We start from the raw sequence: 15,429 nt of genomic DNA, 5'->3' as shown, positions 1-15,429 counted from the left end.
AATGATAGGTCTTCTAAATATAAGAAACTCTTTCATCATTACCGAATTAACAAGCCATAACCGAAAATAATTACGGCTACAAAAAACTCAGACTACAAAAAGTTCACTCACTAACCGTTGCATTAAAAACAGATTTGTGCTTCAGTATGTAGAAAGGATTTACACGAAATTCAATGTTGCCATGGTGACCTTAATTTGACAACAGGACTTTCACGAAGGGAATTTTTTTTTTTTTAATTTGGCTTTACTGATGGCGGACAACTTTGAGGTTTTAATGACAAAATATTTAAAATAAGAACATTTGTTTTTTTTTTACATAGTCCTATCAGGCATGCGATTATGCAGATCTGTGGACGAATTTAGCGGAGTGTCAAATGATAAAAATGACTATGTATCCAGGATTTCGTCCTTGCAATCGGCGGGTAGGAATGCAGGTACACAAACCGTTGAATCATTCAAGCGAATGAATTAAAAAGGTCAAGGCACAAAGGGAACATCTGTAATACGCTATTGTAAAGTTTGCACGTGTATACAATCTAGTTCCTGCAGCTGTTAACACTTTTCGTCAACACTAATACATCGTGTACAGGCAAAAGTTTACCATCTTTTACTACTTATAGGACTGTAAATTTGCAAATAGAATTTATATCCGTTGGATAATTCAGTCTTCTTATTAAGTCATTGAACTTAAATGGAGTAATGGTTAATCCGATTAAATGCAATATTTACGTAAGCACGTGCACTGTCACTTGTTTTCGTTCGATCGTGGATGGACGTACGATCGCGCGCGCGTCAGTTCGCAAACTGAATTAAAAACTTTTAAGTTCCAACTGCGGGTTCAACAATCAACAATCGTTTATCGTATGCGCATCAAGCTTAAACGTTTTTTACGTTATACGATGTCGTGTCTGATAACTTCGCGGATTTTACGCCGCGTTAAAAAACTGCAATGTAATGCTAGGCACAAAAACATTCAAAGATCTTCCTACTTGTGTTTAAAAATCGACTTAATTTAAAGAAATTATATTATTCTATTATTTGAGTGAAATATTATAAATAATATTAATTTGATTACGGAATAACATATTTTAATAATGTGATGTAATAATAAAATAATATAAGAATTGACTATAATGTAATGTAATATGTATTTTCTATGTAAAAATCTATCTTTTAAGACAAATTTGCACGCCCCTATATGTGGTAGATTGTACCACCATGATATTTTTCTAATTCAAATTACATATAATTTATTATTATTATTATTATAACAAGTTTTTAATAATAAGTTTGATATTTTCAACTATATATTAAGGTATTCGATATGAAAATACACTTGATTATAATTGTAGACATTTTGAAGACAGTTTTAAGAAATGAGAAACCTGTTTTATTCTTGAAGTGCTCAGTACACGTGCTTCGAAAAACGTTTTCATCAATGTCACGATTCGACACGATAAATCGTGTGATATAAAAATTCTTTAGCAAACCAGCTGCTTGGTGCAAGGACCTTTCGGAATCACCGTAAAATGAGCCTTGAATCGCGGTTCGAAATTTCTCTTTCGCTGTTAGATTTTGAAACTATTTTTTATACCGAAACTTTGATTTGCCGTGAACGTTTATGTTTAATATTACATTGAATAGCTTACGGCTTCTGTTAATAATGATTGGCGTAACAATTACACAGTTCTTGCGAAATATATGAAACTATGAATGGCATAAATAGTGCCAGAAATAAAAATCAATGTACCCATTCATAAAAAGTGGTATAATATAGCAACATCCTGACTAAAGTACTTTATCCTCTCTTTTTGTCAAATTGTGTTTTTGATTTGATGAAAAGAGACAGATGAGTACAGTTAGAATTTTACGGGATTCAAACGAATTTATTTATTGCAATTGCAATTATAACTATTCGCTTATGTTATCTACATATGTATAGATTGTATACAAAAGAAAGTCGTGTAAGTTACACTAGTTGGTTGGCGGCGCCGCGTGGTGATCAGTCGCATATAATATTATTAGCAGTAATTGGTTTATTAATATTTTATGCGATACCTATATAAAAATAATTAAGCCCACATCAAGATGAAGGTATTAATAATTTATACGCAATACACTTTTACGGATTGAGCCAAGGACTTCTAAAGTATCGTATTCTAATCGTATAAGAGAACCCACGCACTAGGCCAAGGCTAATACAAAAATCCAAAAGTAACGCCCACTCTCTGATATCACAAACGTTTTTGAACATTTTAGCTTTTTTATTTATTTATTACTAGCCGTTTCGCGCCCGCTTTGCTGGACGAATTAAAATAAATTTTATGTTTCATTATTTTATTTTTTTTCATATTTGTATTATTCTTCTTTTTAACTTCCCGCTAAGAAAATTGAAATATTTCGAAAATCGAGTTTTTAACAGATGTTGACGTTTAGAGGTTCTAGGAAGGCTCCCCGAATGTTTCCGCGGTGAAGTCCGTATGGATAAATTTTCATAAAAGTAAAACAGCAATAAAAAAATGAAGGAACGTTGGAATTTAATAAATAAATAGCCATAAACCATCTAGGAAAAATTGGTGGTAGTTTCATGTCGATACGATCAGTGGTTTAGGCGTGATTGAGCCTCAAACGAAGACCATTTTCATTATATATATATATAGATATATAGATATACATGATCTTAAATATAAAATAAGTTGGTGTGCAGGAAACACAAACTGGACACATAAAGGTGGCATGATATATAACTCAATGAAACACGAAAGACGAAATCGTTCATTTGTAATTGGACAAAAGTACGTAATATGACGTATGTCAATTATCAATGTGTATTGGACATGCTGTTGACAAATGACAATCGAACAGAACGCGATCTCATTTCGTCTATCTGTGTTTATGGCTGATATAAATTTAAATGTGATCACATTCTGTACCAACCATTCTTGCGTTATTCCTATGCTAACTAAATTACTGTTAAATTTCAGTATAATCTTCTATCATCGCAAAAATTCTTTAACGAGATCTATAAAGTTTTAGTTTGTCTAAGTTTGAAACGGACAGTATTTCTGCACTTTAAATAGTAATTTGTTTCTTTAAGCAAGTTGTATGTCAATTGTCAACCTACAAAAGCTTTTCTTAAAACCTCTTTCAATTATAAAAAACAAAAACTGCTTAAATCTGGTTTCGATACATTGGAAGAGATCGCCTGTTTTACGTTTGTGATATGCAATGCTATTAAGTAATTCGATTGAGAAAAATTTCTTACTATTTAAAACCGTTTCGTTATTTGAAAAGTAAACTGTTTCGTTAGCAAGACTAATAAGGCAATTAAAGGAATCTGCCTAAAGGAAGTATTTACGATACGTGTTCGAAGAAAAGGTTCTAATTATACGAAAGAATTTAACATAAATTCCATATAATGAAGCCCTTAAATGACAAAACCTCGACCCATTCTTATAATACATTCAAGGGAGGGAATGAATTCGATTTAAATAGCAGTATTAAAAAGTTATTTGAAGTACTATTTTTATAAAAATTGTTTCATACTGATTCGATTTCGTACGCTTGGATAACCGATAAAGGATTTTATTTATATATAACAGGAGGCAAACGGGCAGGAGGCTCACCTGAAGTAAAGTGATACCGCCGCCCATGGACGCTCACATTGCCAGGAGCCTCGCGAGTGCGTTGCCGGCCTTTTAAGAATGGTATCTTTTATTGAATGATCCTAAGTTGAATTAGTTCGGAAATACTTCAGTGGACAGCTAGTTCGTAATGGAGCAAACGTGCGCGGCAAAAAATTCCTTAAGAAACGTTCAGTTGTGGAACGACGGATGTCGAGGTGATACGGATGGTATTTTGTATTTTTAACCTTTTGATCATGTGAAGAAATCAATAAAATTTGTATTTTTGTATTTATAGTATTTTAAAATAATTTTAATAACAGAGTTTCGTCGGTTAATAAAGTATTGTCAATGTTAATTCTTATTCTAATAATCTAACACAGTTTCCGCTAAAGTGGCAAAGACCTCCCACTCTCCTAACAATTAATCTTTGTAAATTAATTTCTTCCACAAGATGTACACATTTACCACTCATAATAGAAGATATTTATCACCTAAAACAACAAAAATTACAAAGTTATCAAAGTACAATTTTCTCGCAGCATTTTGTGTACCAAAATGTTTTCTTATAAAACAGAATGTAGACATTGTTCTGTATAACAATCGTTATGTTTGTAAACAAATTATCTCAGTACATTGTCTAAATAGCTATGTAGATCATTAATTATGTTTATTAATTTCTTATCAAATCACTCCTATACATGAAAATATACAATATTAGTTTTATGTTGTGTGTTCTCTGTAAGTGTTTGTATATCGTCATAGTCGTAGAATAGTGACGGATCTGACAAATAAACTTTACAGGGCAGCCATTTCAAAATAATATAACCATTTAAATTTTTGTCATAACTATTTTAATTCATATTCTGTTATTATGAAAATTGGCATACAAGCAAACAAAAGGGGTTTTTTTTGAAACAACATAAAAATAATAACATTAAATTACATAGTTTTCATTCGTTTTTTTACATATTACGCATTCTAAATAATAGTTTTTTTTTTAATAATAGTTTTATTAAAAAAAAAAATAGTTTTTAATTTACCACAAGCCAGCAAGAATTATGATTAGTTACAAAGTAATTTGTAATTTCGACTTGTAATTTTTATATTACGAACTATTTAGGGTGAAACAGCTGTATACTGCAGCTTAATAAGTCCATAATATATTTTAATATACACCTGGTTTATTAAGGTTTATCTAGTATGAAGTACCTATGGTATATTGCGGTTTCTATAAAGTACCTTTATCAATCTGTTGACTCACATTATCGTAAAAATGACAGATATGAGCAAAGATATAATCAATAACATACGATTGTTTTATTCCGTATACAACTGAGTAATATTTTTAATAATAATAGCCCGGTCATTTTAGACATAAAAATAGTGATCAAATAAAGAAAATTCCGACAAAGCCAAATTTTCGTAGAGACCTTAGGTTTACCACAAGGAATAAAGTGTCAAAAGTCCCCATCAGTCCCATGTGAGCTTAGGGACTTATTCGGGGTCAAAGGTCAAAATTTTAGGTTTTTAGATTTTTCTCGAAAACGGTAAGTTTTATCGAAAAGTACTTTGGAGCAAAGTTGTAGATCTTAAAATTTTCTATAAAAATGATCCCCATGATTTTTTCTCTAAGACTCACTATTTCCCAGATATTGCGCTTGTAAGAATCATGTTCTACATAGTATGCACACATATGCCACGTATATACATATTTAGGTACTCAAGCAAGCAAAAATGCCTACTCGTGTCTCTTTTATGTATACATTATTAGTATAACCTGGGAAGGCGCATCAACGGACAGAAATATATTCTTCTAAAAGTTTATCAGCTTATCCAAAATGCCAAAACTTTATTTTATTTTTACATGCGATGACCGGATGCGATACTACGTCAGAAATGTTTAGAAGGGGCAAAAATTCAGTATCAAAATTATTTGAAAAAAAAATGATTTGATTGACTGCGAGAAAAGTATTTACAGAAATTAATTCTTCACCTCAAATACTAATTACTAAAGGAATTCCGTTTCTTCTTGCGGTTTATGGAGCTCCAAAAAAAATTGATTGCATAGATACGTACAGATATTTAACATTTGTAAAAAATACACGAAACAAAAAGCAAGTAGGTACAGCTATCTTGTCTTCCTCCAACATCGGCATTTGCTAGTCATCATTTGTTTCGAGTATACTATCAAGTTCAGACATGGCAAGGCAATGAACTGAACCCTGAAGTCTGGGGTTGGAAATTGATAAATAATACTTTGGAACCGATTCGAACTTTACTGCCCCCTGCTCCAGAAAAACTTCTTAACACTATTTTTTGCAATTGCAAGTAAGGTTGTAGTGCCAAATGTGGCTGTAAAAAAGTAGGGTTGCAGTGTTCTCCAGCGTGTACCAATTGCCAAGGTGTCTCTTGCTCAAATGTTCAATTAAATAAAAGAGAGGAAGATTCATGTGATTTTGATGAAGAGACAACTGATTCATCTTCATTTGAACAATTTCTAAGCGCTTATCAACAGGAAGGAGAAGAAGAAGAACAAAAAGAAATTGAAGAAAACATGATTGTTGAAGTTGAATAATATGAAGAGTATGAGTCAGATTAAAGTAATAAAAAAAAGTTTGAACGACAGTTAAACTCAGTAACCCATATCAATAATCTTCATACTATTAAATAATTATTGTTCCTGTAATTCGTCAGAACTAAATAACGTCAGAAAGGTTCGTGGAATAGGCCTACCGGGGATACCACGTTAAAAAAAACGCGCCGAGTACACTACCTCACAGGTGGTGAGGAAATGTGTGCATATTATGTAGAACGTGATTCTTACAAGCGCAATATCTGGGAAATAGTGGGTCTTAGAGAAAAAATCATAGAGACCATTTTTATAGAGAATTTTAAGATCTACAACTTTGCTCTGAGGTACTTTTCGATAAAACTTACCGTTTTCGAGAAAAATCCAAAAAACCTAAAATTTTGACCTTGGACCCCGAATAAGTCCCTAAGCTCACATGGGACTGATGGGGACTTTTGACACTTTATTCCTTTTGGTAAACCTAAGGTCTCTACGAAGATTTGGCTTTGTCGGAATTTTCTTTATTTCAATTGTCTAAAATGACCGGGCTATAATTGTATAGAATTTATATTTATTTAAAACTATGAAGGATAGATAGAGGACAATATTGATACGCGCACATAACTGAACTCGCCAAATTCCTCGTTTTTGATACTATTATATTTTAAATTTTCTTGAAATTTCGTTGCAATATACTCGTATACTATTTAAAAAAGTCTTTAGCCGCTTCTGCCTAGTTATACACACATTTTAATCTATCTGTATTCGGGTTTCAGTATTGTTGTACCTGTATATAGTGTATGTAGGTATCTTAAAAATCGCCTTAATGGACGCAAAATTTCAGAAAAAATGTTAACATAATAATATATTTTAATAATGTAATGATGTAGTGATAAAATAATATAAGAATTGACTATAATGATATGACTCACAATGTAATTGTAACTTCTATTCTACCTATGCACGCCATTATGTGTGGCAGAATATGGAAACTTTACATTCAAGTCAAGTCAAGTCAAAATAACTTTTTCATATAGGTAAACCACTTTTGAAAGTCAGAAAAGAAGTTAAATAAATTCTAAATTTACATTTACTACCAGTTCGCAAGTCAAGAGTGTACAGCGGTCAAGATGAACTGGCAAGAAACTTTCCGTCACTCTTTTTAATCGCTAAGTTTTGAGTCTTACAAATTGTTTAAACTGGAGTGAAGAACTGGGAACCACAATAGCATTATTGTACCATATTCTTGCAAATAAATTATTATTATTAAATAATTTGTCAAAGATTACGGATGATTGTTAGCCCCTACGAAGGGTCGGCCGCTAGTCTAGTTATAAATATTTTTTTTAATTTATAGGTAATAATAAGCATGCATGCAAACTTACCCAATATTAGTGAGACTGCTTGTGCTGCCAACGAGCGATTCAGTGGACTTTCCTTGGGCCATGGCTGCCAACTGTCGATCTAGGATGTTATTTTTCTCCAGCAGTTGGCTCCACTGGCGTATTGCGGTCTTGGAAGATGACAACTCCTGTCTCAGCTGCTTTTCGTCCAAGGAGTTAAGACCGCTACGAAGAGAACTGTCTAACCTACAAAAGTATTGCTTGAGTCAATAATTTGGAGGAAGTTTCATATATTTGTTTAGAAAATCACTATCTTAAAGTGTTTCTAAGAGCAGATTATATATTACAACATCTCAAGAATGTGTAGTTATATCGTTATTATCGTATACATAAATAAAAAATACGCCCATGCAGGCCGAGCTACGCTCGAAAAACAGCCCGAACTGAGCTGTAAAGGCCCTTAAGGCCAACAGCGAAATTCAATTTAAAAAAAAGAAGAAAAAAATCATAAATAAAATTTGCCCATGGGCCCTGGGCTTGTCAGAGGGTAGACTAGTCGAGGATCTTTCCCTTTAGCCTGGAGATGGAAAACTTTGTTTTCACCCGTATCACCTCGGGGCTGATTCACAACGCTATCGCTATCACGCGCGCTATCACGCTCTAGACTTAATTGGTTAATATGAATAAGGGGTAACTTATTAACGTACACGTATGTACACACGAACATCATTTTAGAGTTGTTGGAACTCTAAAATGATAATATAAATAAAATGATAATAAAAAATAAGGAGATCTACAAGTCAAAGTGAGACAAATAGTTTACCTCTCAATATAATCATCCACACTTTGAAGACTTGTGATGGATTGCGCAAGATCATTATCCATCATTAGATCATCGGATGCGAGGCTGGACAGCGTGTCCAGGGATGCTGTGCGCTCGTTGGGGTTACGGATTCCATTTACTATAACAAAATAAAGACATAATATAAATATAATATATAACTATTGAATACCCTGCCTGGGTTGAATACAAATGCCAAAACAGCGCGGAGATTTGTGTGTTATTTGTTATATTGTTTATATTTATTATTCATTGTTGTAGTTTATTTGTTTTCTTTTTTGAAGTGAAACTTCTCTAGGCGCATGAGGGTAATATTTTTACGGATAAATCACGAAGATGTGCAGCGTTTTTGTCGAAAAAAAGGGAGAGGAGAGCGATTGAGACTGACTGAGAGAGAGTAAGAAAGGCAAATTACCTTATAGAAATTCTATTTTTAAAATTTATGAAAAATTATTATTTTATATTTTATGAAAATCATTTATTGCGTGTTATTATTATCAAAGATCTAAATTAAAAAAATTAAATTTATTATTTGTATTAATTTTTGACACTTAATATTTTAATGACAATCAAATTAATTAAATTACTGACATATCTTCCTTTTTCCCTCCCTCTAAGTCTCGGAAATCTAAAGTTTTAGATTTGTATAAATATAAACAAGACTTAAAAATTAGTTTGCCAAAGAAGTTTCACTTCTGACATAATTTATGTACTTGTACGCACGCACTTTTTTGTGTTGTGTAACTATAAATATTTTGTGTGGTTTCTCATTTTAGACTTTTAAAAAGTAATTGTTTTGTCGATGCGAAGGGTTGCTTAAACGGAAATTGATTACCTTTCGGACTTCTTCGTGTGAGAGGACTTGATGTTATGTGATCTCTGGATCTTCTTTTGCCAACGTCTGAATCCGACCTCTTAACTGATGGGCTGCCGTAATTATTTTCTAGAAAAATATATAACAATTCAATATAAACGTTAATTTATGCAAAATTATTTATTTAAAAATACTAACTTTTGTAAAAAATAAAATATGCACTTAAAATTTTTACCACAACTTCTACTATGTATCTGAGAAATTTCTCGAAAATTTACACGATATTATCCTTGATTAAATATGGATATATTCAACATTAGAAAAACAAGTTTAATCAAAATCAGTAGGTACAATAAATAAAAAATGCGATGAAATATATTGTATCTATTTCATAAAATTTATGATGGAATTAGTAAAATATTAAATCACAGCTAATCAAATCCGAGATAAATTTCGAGGGCTACTCACTTCTAAAAAGCAGACCAGGTTGGTCAGCGATCTCATCATCAAAGAAGTCCCGGCCGTCAGACAGGGACAGAGACCCTGACGCGTGAGTAGGAGTTCCAGGGGAGGGGGGAGTCTCGTCCTTACTATCCGACGAACTACCTTCACTAAAAAAACCAGAGAGTTTTAGAGAAAATTCAATATTAGTTAAATATATACTTGGAAGGTTCCAAATAGAACACTATATTTTAATAGATAATAATTAAAAATGTTGAAATAAGCAAATTAAGATACATTTAGAAAGATTCATCTTAATGTCTGTATTGAATGAAAATCGGCATGGCGGTTATTCGACCTTATAAAATTATTTTTTTTACAAAAGGCACACACTTTTAATATCTTCATGGTAATATTACAACGGTGGAACAATAATGACGCAATGTCAAAAAAGGTAGTTTAGATTTTTTTGTTGTGACCTGATGTTAAGTGATACCGTCGCCCATGGATACTCACAGTGCCAGAAGTGCATTGCCGGCCGGCGAAGTTTTTTTTTCTCTTACGTATATATAATATGCTCCCTAAATCATATGGATTAAATTGTTTTCTAGGTACTTAGAATATTTAAAAAATAGTTGTCTATAAAGTCGGTTTACAGACGTTAGTTTAGCGTGACAACGCCATAACAAAACATGGATGAAATTATTGTATACTAGAATTATCTCTATTTTGTATGGATACAAAGAAGGAGTGAATCCTCAGACGCATAGGCCGATCGAGTGGAAGAGAGCGGCGCAAGCGTACAATGCGCGTAACGGGACAATGAGTCATGCTTTTTCGTGCGTAGCCGGCGTTCATGGATTAGACGTTGTCACGTCAAAAAGTTGGGTTCAATAAGGATAGTTTAAGTTACTAAAATTAGATTTAATATGCTACTGTAAGTACCAAAAAACAGTTTTGATAACTCAAAAAATAATAAAAAAGTCATTTTTTTTTAAATTATTATATGAAATGACGAACCTCAGTTCCTTAACAGCAGTCAAAACTTCACCATCAAGATCGTCTTCCACAATTTGTTCCGATTTTGTCTTTGTATTCGCCGTTTGATAGGCACTGGATATAGATGGCGCCTCTGTACAGTGCAGATCGTTATTCGAGTCACTGGTGCTGGTGGAGGAGATGAGGGAATCGGCCGGGGACGTCTCATCATCAATAAGGCTTTGAGTTGAGGCTTCTAAGGCGGACATATCGAATTTGGCCTCTTCAAGGGTGAGGGTCAACGTGTTGTGGTTGCTTTGGTTTGTGCATGTGCTTGTTGTACTGTAGTTTGAACTTGTCATTGAACCTGGACAAAAACATTCATTTGAACTTCGTTACATTATATCTTAACAGGCAAGTAGGCGATCAGCCTTCTGTGTGTTAACTGCTTAGGTCTGAAGCCGGTTTCCTCACGATGTTTTCCTTCACCGTATGAGAGAGTGATAAACAGAACAGTCCATTGGGGCACAGCTAGGAGTATACAATTTCAGCCAGCCACTCGGCCAACTACTATCTTTATTTTAGATTAAATTAGGTAAATAACGTTGCCTGGAAGAAATCGCTTGTTAGCTATAAGGCCGCCCGTTGCCTAATAACTTATGTAACCTGCTTACTTTTTTATATGTATAATTATGTGTATTATGGCAATGAAGTATAAATAAATAAATAATTATATAATTTTAGCGAATAGGCTGTTCTAACAATGTATGTTTATTGTGCCCGACCTTGAATGTATGGTTATTGTGATTTACCTTCACCGTACGAGCGAATGTTAAATGCTCACATAAAAGTCCATTAGTGCCAGCCGAGGATCGAACCTACGACCTCAGGAATGAGAGTCGCTGAAGCCAGTAGGCCAACACTGCTGCTATTATTACTTTGGTCTTGGAACGTAAAATGTAAAATAAATAAAATGTCTCTATCCTTTCCCAATTACAAATAACTATATTGAGGCTATAACTTGAAGGTTACAATTAACACAAGAACTTACCCATCATAGAAGTCCGCAGTGCGTCGTGTTGGCTTAACGTGAGCGACTTCATGAGTAACGGGTGCGGGGGCTCATCCATGATGACGATTGTCTTCTTTGGCACCTCTGGCTCCGGTTCGAGCTTCGGCTCCTTCAGCTCGAATTTGGACTTATCATCTTCACAACTCGACACGCTCAGAGCAAGGGACACGTCGTCTTGAGATCTGAAAAATAGTTTTTTTGTTAATTTACTTTGGTACACAAATTTAAGTAAGCATTTTGAAGTTATACTTCTTTTGGCGCGCTAGGGAGACGTTCAAGTATTACGTTTTGATTGACAAGCTAGCAATGATAACTGTTGCTTTAGACGAAGAAGAGCAGCATCAAGGAAAAAAAAGAAAATGGGTGCATGAAGCATGGCAAATAAGAGAGAGGGAAAGAAAATTGTACAAAGAATAAGTTAAAGATGAAAGAAAATATTTTGAATATTTTAAAATGTCACAGATCTCCTTCAATATTCTTCTGCAGAAACTATAACTTTCAAATTACCTATTAGCCATAGCTTCACCAGCGGCGTGGCTCTGCCATGCGCTGCTGTTGCCGAAGTGACTCTCTTCGCTCTTGCATGATGGACTTGACTCTTTGGAAGAGTCTACTGTTGGTGATGCCACACCGCTTGATGGCTTTGTGAATGATGTCTGGAAACAAATATAATATTTTTTATTTGAACTAGTTGTAGGTTGTGAGGCCCAGACCTAAAAGGTTGTAGCGCCATTGGTATATATTTCCAGGTAGTACTGCTAGTTGTATTTCTTAGTGTCCTTTCTTTTTTCTTTCCTTTCTTAAACCTTAATAATTTGAAACAAAATTAATTGATCATATTACAAATTATGTGTCAATTGTGTTTATACGTTAATTTTTTTAATTGTATAAACTCAAACTCAAACTCTCAAACTCAAAATATCTTTATTCAAGTAGGTAACTAAGTACACTTTTGAATAGTCAAGTTAAATTAATCGTAAATTTACATTTACTACCAGTTCGCAAGTCAAGGGCGTAGAGCGGGTAAGAAGAACTGGCAAGAAACTTTCCGCCACTCTTTTTAATCGCCAAGTATTGTCATACAAATTGTTTGAACTGGAGCAATTCAATCCCAAGGATTAGGATCATTTAAGTAGTCCTCAAATTTATAAAAAGCTTTGTTGATTAATTTTCGTTTAACGAGGACTTTGAATTTATTTAGTGATAATTCTCTAATTGCGCTTGGGAGTTTGTTGTAAAAACGAATACAATTTCCATATAAGGAGTGATTTATCTTTTGGAGCCTGGTTGGTCGTACACTCAAATTAGTTCTATTTCGCGTATTATACTGGTGAAAGTCACCATTTGTTTTAAAATCGTTTATATTTTTTTGGACATACAACAAGGCTTCAAGAATATATTGACCAGATAGTGTCATAATATTTAATTCCTTAAACTTATTCCGTACCGACTCCCTCGGAGAAACACAACAAATACCCCGAACAGCCCGCTTCTGCAGCACAAATATGGATTGAACCTCTGCAGCAGCACCCCACAATAAAATGCCGTACGACATAACGCTATGAAAGTAGCTATGATACACAATTTTAGCCGTGTCCTCATCAGTAAACTGTCGGATTTTCTTTACTGCATATGCTGCAGAGCTCAGCCTATTCGAAAGAGTCTCTATGTGTGGGCCCCATTGGAGTTTACTATCTATTGTTATGCCTAGAAAAACAGTTTTGTCAACAAAGTTTAGTTCACTGTCCTTAATTTTCAGGTTACCAATATCTCGCTTTACGCTAGTAGTTGTAAATCTAATACATTTTGTTTTATTCTCATTAAGCAATAAGTTATTTACATTAAACCAGTTAACTATACGAGAGATAGAATTGTTTACATCGTCCAATAATACGTTATTCCTATTCACTTTAAATAGAAGTGAAGTGTCATCAGCAAACAATACCATCTCATGAACTTCGTTGACAAAGAATGGGAGGTCATTTATGTAAATCAGAAATAAGAAAGGCCCGAGAATCGATCCTTGGGGGACGCCCATTGATACCTGCGAACCCGGAGAGGTGACTCCATTGACATGAACTCTTTGGATCCTTCCCTTTAAATATGAATTCATCAGGCTGGAAGCTTTGCCATCAACGCCATAGTGTTGAAGCTTTCCAACGAGTATATCAGGATGAACACAGTCAAAGGCCTTTGACAGGTCACAAAAGACGCCGACTCCATCATATGATTCTTCCCAGGCGTTAAATATGTCCGAAATCAACTTCACACCGGCATCGATTGTGGAGCGACCCTTAGTGAAACCATACTGTTTATTATGTAAGAGTTTATTTTTATTAAAATGTAAAGAAAGCTGGTCTAGCATTATCTTTTCAAAAACTTTGCTCAACGCAGGGAGCACGGAAACAGGTCTGAAGTTTGACGGATCAGACTCACTACCTGCCTTGAACAACGGTGTAATCTTACTTAATTTCATTTCGTCCGGAAAGACTCCACAATCGATACAGCTGTTAAAAATTATAGACAATTCAGAGCTTATTACATTAATAACGGAATTTAAAATGACTGTTGACATACCCCATATATCTTTACTTTTTTTTAAATTAATAAGCTTAAAAGTTTTAACGATATCATTACAAGTTATATGTTTAAACTGAAATTTAATATTACATTCAGGTACACATTTTTCTAGCAATGAGATCGCAGCAGCAGGTGAAGAATCTAGGGACTTGGTCGTATTTAGTGGTACATTTGTAAAGAACTCTTCAAAAGAAGAAGCTACCTCTGGGTCAGATTTTATTAACTTCCCTTTAACTTTTAACACATAATCAGTTCGTTTGTCAGACGTTTTACCTGATTCTTCATTTATTATTTTCCAGGTAGCTTTTACTTTATCCATGCTATTTTTTATTTTTGAACTTAAATATTGAGACTTTGCAGTTTTGCAATCTTTTTTGAAATTATTTGAATACAACCTAACATATTCCCTAAATTCCACACTAGTGTTATATTGCATTTCGTCATAGATTTCATATAATTTTAACCTTTTCCTGTGTAACTCCTCATTTGCCCAGTCACAGAAACTTGTTTTCTCAGAGACCAATAAAGTCTTTTGAGTAAATACTTTCTTGAATTCATCAATAAATGATCCAAAAAAAGTATTGTATAAATTATTAGGGGATGAGTTGCCACACAGAAATGGCATTCTATAGACCAATGCTTCTCTAAATCTGTCCAAACGGTCATTTGTAATAGGAGTTATCACAATTTTCTTCTTTTTACATGTTTTTTGTTTCCTTAATTGGAATTCAAACCATTGACCAGTGTGATCAGATTTAAATCTATTGAAAATACAAACATTCAAAGGGGCTATGTCACTATATATGTTATCTATACAAGTTGCGGTGCTAGCTGTTATTCTTGTGGGTGAATGAAATTGATTTATTAAATTGTATGAACGAAAAAGACTAAGTATGCGTACACTTGAATTAGAATGACAAAGTAAATTGACATTAAAGTCCCCACACACAATTAGCCCTTTATTACACTTTACTAATTTACACAATATCTCCTCTAATACATTTTCAACATTATTATAGACAGCTGATGGAGGACAATATAGACATACAACAATGAATTGCTCCAGTTCCACACAGGAGATTTCAATAGTTAGTTCTACAGAGAGGCTGATAATATCCTTTCTTTCTTTGCATTTAAGTTTTTTACTTATTAGGATTAATGAGCC

The 15,429-nt window shown here is 33.6% G+C and overlaps 1 protein-coding gene across 12 annotated transcripts in view; it reads right to left on the bottom strand.

The window, feature by feature from the left end:
• The window catches only part of LOC125063606, a 115,569-nt gene that overhangs the window by 26,140 nt on the left and 74,000 nt on the right, over positions 1 to 15,429 (bottom strand). For all 12 annotated transcript variants that reach the window (XM_047670129.1, XM_047670130.1, XM_047670131.1 and 9 more), the window contains 7 exons: positions 12,192 to 12,340; positions 11,664 to 11,866; positions 10,655 to 10,979; positions 9,662 to 9,804; positions 9,215 to 9,322; positions 8,362 to 8,500; positions 7,581 to 7,784 (listed from right to left, as the gene is read on the bottom strand). In XM_047670129.1, coding sequence (XP_047526085.1) covers positions 7,581 to 7,784; positions 8,362 to 8,500; positions 9,215 to 9,322; positions 9,662 to 9,804; positions 10,655 to 10,979; positions 11,664 to 11,866; positions 12,192 to 12,340 — 1,271 coding nt within the window. The remainder of the gene's footprint in view (positions 1 to 7,580; positions 7,785 to 8,361; positions 8,501 to 9,214; positions 9,323 to 9,661; positions 9,805 to 10,654; positions 10,980 to 11,663; positions 11,867 to 12,191; positions 12,341 to 15,429) is intronic.

Source organism: Pieris napi, chromosome 3 (assembly GCF_905475465.1).
Source record: "Pieris napi chromosome 3, ilPieNapi1.2, whole genome shotgun sequence".
Classification (NCBI taxonomy): domain Eukaryota; kingdom Metazoa; phylum Arthropoda; class Insecta; order Lepidoptera; family Pieridae; genus Pieris; species Pieris napi.
The sequence above is the reverse complement of the archived record's forward strand: the minus strand, read 5'-3'. Positions and strand labels throughout refer to the sequence as shown.